Source organism: Ipomoea nil, unplaced genomic scaffold (genome assembly GCF_001879475.1).
Source record: "Ipomoea nil cultivar Tokyo-kokei standard unplaced genomic scaffold, Asagao_1.1 scaffold2036, whole genome shotgun sequence".
Lineage (NCBI taxonomy): Eukaryota > Viridiplantae > Streptophyta > Magnoliopsida > Solanales > Convolvulaceae > Ipomoea > Ipomoea nil.
In genome coordinates, this window is record NW_017618464.1 from 4610009 (window position 1) to 4616008 (window position 6000).

General features: G+C 52.4%; 1 protein-coding gene across 1 annotated transcript; it reads right to left on the reverse strand.

The window, feature by feature from the left end:
* Window positions 1-4383: 4383 nt before the first annotated feature.
* Window positions 4384-6000, reverse strand: LOC109147680 (uncharacterized acetyltransferase At3g50280-like). The gene has a single exon (XM_019295306.1). It carries the CDS (start codon window positions 5930-5932, stop codon window positions 4496-4498), a length of 1437 nt encoding a protein of 478 aa, XP_019150851.1. The 5' UTR covers window positions 5933-6000; the 3' UTR covers window positions 4384-4495.

Below are 6000 nucleotides of genomic sequence, written 5' to 3' on the forward strand. Positions count from 1 at the left end.
CGTCGAAATATCAGGCGCACGACCAGGCCATAAAGTCGTAAGGTCGGGCGTCGAGTGGGTCGAAGCAGTGCAAGATCGGGCCACAAGGCCGCGAGGTCGAGCATTAAGGATCAGCGCTTACGCGATTAAAGATAAAAGTGCGAAAAGAAAGAACGAATAACACGAGTTAGAGCAAAGACAAATTTTATTAACAAACAAAAAGGTGCCCGGTACAATTCAGGACCGGGCTCCCAATCAATAGTCCTTTACAAAAAAGAAGAAGAAGAAAGGAGCCTATTCTACTTCTTCATCTCCCGAGCTCCGGCAGCCGGTTCCTTTCCGCTCGGGGTGGCCGCCGTTGATGCCCCGGCTTCAGACGCCTTGGCTTTTGGGGCGAAGGGAGAGGGACCGGGATCGGCTAGGTCCGGGGGCAATGCCGAGAGGACCAGCTGAAGGTCTTCCCCGTCTAGAGCCTGCTCCAACCGGGAACGGACTCGTTCAAGCATCTTCCGCTTCCCGGCCGTAAAGCCCCAGCGACCGAAAGAGACGATCAGCTCTTCCCCGATCTCTGTTCCCCGGGCTGCTGTGAGGAAGGCCGAGCCCAACTCCCTGTCTTTGAAGGCTGCCCGCGCCAGCTCGCTCGGATTCTCGAGCTGAGCCTTCAGCTCCTTGGCTTCTCCGATCGCCCGGCTGGCGACCTTCTCGGCAAGAACCCGCTCCTCGTCGCCCTTCTTCAGGGCCTTTTGGGTCTTCTCCAACTCGGCTTGGAGGTCCTTGATCTCCTTCAAGCGACGGGCGGCCGTCTTCTTGTGGTGATCAGCTTCCTCGGCCAGCATGGCTCGACCTTGTAGGAGCTGGGCGGCCCGGGATATCTGCAAAACAAAAGACGTTCGGGATCAGCCCGATCGAAAGCACTTGAGCAAAAAAGCTGTTGGCTGAGAAAAGTTTACCTCGGCCAGGTCGTGGCCGATCCGCTCGGCCACTTGGGTCGGGGTCATCTTCCCCAGATCCTCCTTGGCCGGCGCGGCGTTGCCGATCCGGGCCAGCATGGACGCAGAGTCCCTTTCTCGCCCGACCGAAGGGCTCGGGCTGCGCTGCTCACGGCGGCGCTTCAGGCTGCCCACCTCGGTCGCGCCCTGGTCGGCGACCTTCTCCTTGCCCCGGGCGACCTCTACCCGGGTGACCAGGACGTCAGGCTGCTCGACGACGAAGCCCTCACCCGTCGTCACGGTCGAGGCGCTCAGTGGTCGGGCCAAGGGGATCTCCTTCTCCCCGGCCGGCTTCGCCTTGGCCTTCTTCTTGCCGCCAAGGGAGATCTTGGCGGGCGGGGGAAGGGGGGCCTCTTCATCACCAAAGTCCGCCATAGCTGCAAAACAAAGAAAATCGTTAGTGTGGTCGAGGCATAAAGATGAGTCGGGGGGGGTTTAGCTCGAGTTAAACCTTTCTTCGTTCGCCTCGCAGGTTTGGCGACCGTCACGCCCATCGGCACGGGCAGATACTTCTCCGGCAACTCGTATGTGGGGGGCGGGAGTTGAGCCGCCTCGAGACTTTCAGCCGTCCGGAAGATTGTGTATTCGTGCACCTCGCTCGAAATCCGGCTGACCGTGTCCCTCAGCGCTTGCGTCTCGACCGGCACCACTTGTTTCCGAAAGTGGGTGCTCCAAGCGCGATCAACCGGGAGGATCCAAGGGTCGTATTTGAGGGAGAAGATCCTATTCTTCCACCCCCTGTTGTTCCCGGGCAGTCCTTTGATCGCGCACATATCGGCCCGGGACTGCAACATCAGGAACCCGCCTCCATAGTTGCCCGGGAGGACCTTGATTTGGTAGATGAAGTTGAACAACTCCATCGTGCACTCGGCCTCGTGCCGAGCGCATATCTGCGGGAAGCAGGCGAGGATCCGGTGGGCGTTAGGGCAGATCTGGGCCGGGACGACCCGGTAATAGGCCAAGAAGGCGTTCAGGAGGGGGGTGAAGGGAATGGCGATCGGGGCCATCAGGGAGTCGTAGTGCATCCCGATCCATTTGCCCCGATGCCGATCGATGACGTTCCCCAGCTGCCGGCTCGTGTCAAATTCTACCCGACCCACGAGCCTTTCGGCGATCCTAGCCGCCTCGCCCTTAGTGAGCTGGCTCATTTGCTGTTCGACGTTCTCGCTGTTCAAGAACTCGAACTCCGCGACGGCTGGCCCGGCCGTGTCCTCTTCGGTCGGCTCAGGAGCCGGACTCGGGTGGTCCCCAACCACCCGAGTGGGCGTTTCCCTAACGCCTTCAGTCGGGGATCCTTGTCTCTCCGACGTGGTTCCTTCTTCTTTTTCCTCGTCGGAGCTCCCCGATCCGCTTGAGCTGGAGCTCGACGACCCGGATGAGCTGGACGACGTGTCTTGTGCGGCGGCCCGCTCGGGAGCTGGACCCGGTCGGCTGGTAGCTTCGGGGGAGTAGGACATGATGTCCACCTCCTCGTCGCTGAGGTGCTCGACCTCCTCGTCGTAATCCGCGATCGATGCGTTTTGGCTATCCGAGTCCGACATAGTTCTACCTAAAGGTCGGTCGGGAGTTAGTATAGGGTTCGGGGAGTTAGCTTGAAGTTAGTGCTATCCTACTTCTACGCTAAGTGAAGAATAAAGAAAGAGTAAAGAACTAGGAGCTTACCGAGTGAAGAAACTTGGAAGAGGATCTGAAGTTTTGCTTTGCTTGATCGCCTTGCTGAGATGCTCTGCTCGGGATTCTTAGAGGATACCGACTGAAGCAAAAGAGTGAGGAAAGTTCAAATGAGGGCCTCAAGGGCCTATTTATAGGAGGGCATTTAGGCGGGAAATGGGCCAACTTGCCTGACACGACCCGCGCTGAATCCGAGGCGACGGATGGGATCGCCGAGGCCGGCAGAGGCCGACACGTGGCGTAGGAGGGAATGACAGCTGGCAGGTCGGCTTGGTGGCTGACGGTTGGGCTTCTTCATCCCGTCCCGTTTTTTCCCGACTGATCAAAAAGGCCCGGGCTGGGGGGCTCTTGGTAGGGAATATCCCGACCGACATAGCTTCACCACGACCGAGGGGCCTTTTGTCTCTTTCTCCTTGTCTTTACAGGTAACAGGTCGGGCTCCACGAGAAGAACCCGGTCGTAGACCGACCGGAGTTGCCCGAGCGACGGTGTCGACCACCGAGCGGTAGCCCTTTGGCGAAAGAGCTGACGAAGGACACGTGGCGGCTCTTTACATCGACAGGCAGGGCACCCGGGAGGATGACACGTGGTGGCTACGTGGAGGACATGCCGAACGGCTGGAATCCTGTCCCCGGCATAGCGGCTATAAATACCCACAGTAGCTACAGTGTAAGGGACTTTTGGACGATCGATAGGTTGTTGTTAGAGAATCCCGACCGCAGTCAGTCGGTACTCAGAGCAGCCAAGTAGATTGTACTTAGGGCCTTTACCGGGATCAATAAAGATTTTACTTGCTTTAATTGGTCCCGTGGTATTTTATATTGCTTACACAGAATTAGCAGTATCAGTACCTGTAGTAGATATTTTTTTTTGAAAATGTACCTGTAGTAGATATAAATATATGAAAACAGCTAAAAGTAAACAATAGAAATGTTAGATGAGTTGGTAGATATGTGTTTGACCTTACCAAATGGTGGGGTTTTGAACCTAATGTTGCTGATTTCAACTTTTAATTGCTTCTTTATGGTTTTATAATCCTTATTGCTGTTTTCGACACTTTCAATTGCTTCTTTATGGGTTATATATATAAAACTTTTTTTATATTAATAATGAGATGTATAATTTATAATGTATTTTCTATTTGAATTATTTTATCAAATTAATTACTATTAACAATTGCCCTAATTACTAATTGCTAAGTCATGTGAATTACTAATATGATAACTAGTAATTACTAACTGTGGATTATCCCTAGTTAATTACTAATTTGTCATATGTTGAAATGATTGCTTATTATCGTATGTTGAAAAATATATTTTTGATCAAGTTTCAAATGAAGCAATTATACAATAATTTCAAAATATGAGAGAGTATAGAAGAGTATTATCTCGTAGTTTATCATAAACATTGTATTGTAATTTATAATGTATTTTTTACTTTAATAATCTTATTTGTGTTTGAATTTTGTATTTGAACATTTTTTAATTTAATTTTTTTTTTCACCCATGAAGAAAAATCCTGATTCTGCCATTGATTGTAATTGTGATTAATTAGTTATGTATGGTCCCATCAGACACACACACACACAAAAAAAAAAAAAAAAAAAAAAAAAAATGATTTCAGTCTCTATCTATATTTCGCCGCCACCCTTTACTACGGACTATTAAATTTTCCATTTTAATAATAATGATTCGAAGAATAGAATTAAACAAAAGACGAAAATGGCAAAACTTAGGAATATATATATATTGAAAGCCTTTTGGATATATAAAACTAAAATTTATGACATCACCATACAATACATTTATAGTAACAACTAAAAAAAAAAACATTTAAAAAAAATGCACGAAACCATTTCAGTAACCCGACACATATTGCATAAATTCCGGGTCGGACTCAATGCCCGCCATTGTTTCCGGTGCCAGCACAACCTCTAAATCCACCGTCCCGTTGCCGTCTCTCCCCGGAAAAGCCGAAATCTTGCCGTCGAACTTATTGGCCCGTCCACTCCTGACGGCGACGGGTCTGCCCCAACCGAAATCGTTGTCGTACATCGGGAATCTCGGAGAGCTGCCCATCGTGATCATCGCCCCGTCGAAATTCCCCAACGGGAAACACCGTGGGTCCCTCTCCCAATCTCCGATGTACTTCTTCACCGTCGCGTCGTCGTGCGCCTTCACGTTCTTGTTCAACTGCTCGGCGCACCACCGGAGATCGTGAGACAGCACGTCGCCGGCGGTGGCGTAAGTCGGGATGCTCTGGATGGCGTTGCCGAAGTACAGCGGGTCGAGCTTCGGCTCCAGCCGGTGGCGGCAGTTCACGGCCATGCGGAACGTCGTCGTTTTGGAGGACGGCAGTTTCCTCGCACGTGTCACCGCACGCCACAGCAATGCGCAGAGCGATTGGAACGACGAAATCTCGGCCGTTGTGGCAGTTCCGTTTTTCGCGGCGGTCCTTATCCGGTTTAACGGCGTTACATTGGCGTCAACGGTTTTCAGGGGGTCGTTCCTCTGTTTCCCCATTAACTCGACGGCGTCAATTTCTCCTCCGTCAACTCCCCATTTCTGATGATTCGTATGGGCTTTCAGCTTCAAAATCGATTCTCTACTGAAGCTTAAAATTCTCTCCCGTAACGGCGCGTCGACGTTGAAGGTAACCTTGGGGCCGCCGGAGGGAAGTTCCAGCACCGCCGGCGAGATCAAAACCGATTCACGGCTAAGATCCGGCTGCCTCGTGATCCTCTTGACGCCTCTAGAAACCTCCGCAAACGTGTTGAAGAAGTTCCAAAACGACGTCCCGTCGGTGACGGCGTGATTGACGGAGCACCCAACGAACACCCCGTCGGCGAGCTCCGTCACCTGAACGGCGAGAATCGGCAGGAAATGGCCCTGATAGCTCACCGTCCGGTCAAACTCAAAGAACCCCCTCACCACCTCCGGGACATCAACGGAGCCAATAATGTCGCGCACGAGAACATGAGCGGCGGCGGCGTGGACGAAACTGACCCCGGCGTCATTGCAGGTGATGTAAACGTAGCCGTCGGAGTCGGTAACGAGGCGGCCGGCGAGTGGGGGGAAGTGAGTCAAGGTGTGGGAAAGGCTGGACTTGAGCAAGGAGATGAAATCGGAGAGCGGAAACGGAGGGCGGGTGTAAAGGCCGCCTTTCTGAATGTAGTGAGTGGAGAGCATGGGGAGATCGGAGACGGAGAGCTTCATGTCCGGCTGGGAAGATTCCCGGGCGGGGAAGACGGTGCATTTGGAAAGGAGAAGTGTCTCCATGGTAGGGCAAGGCATGGTGAAGATAAGATGTTGTGAGTTATAGAAATGGTGAAGTGGAGGTGATGGGAGTAGTGGATTGGAAG

Bases quoted from the DNA above. Each gene is read 5' to 3' on its own strand.
- LOC109147680 (XM_019295306.1), bottom strand. From the start codon at position 5,932: ATGCCTTGCCCTACCATGGAGACACTTCTCCTTTCCAAATGCACCGTC.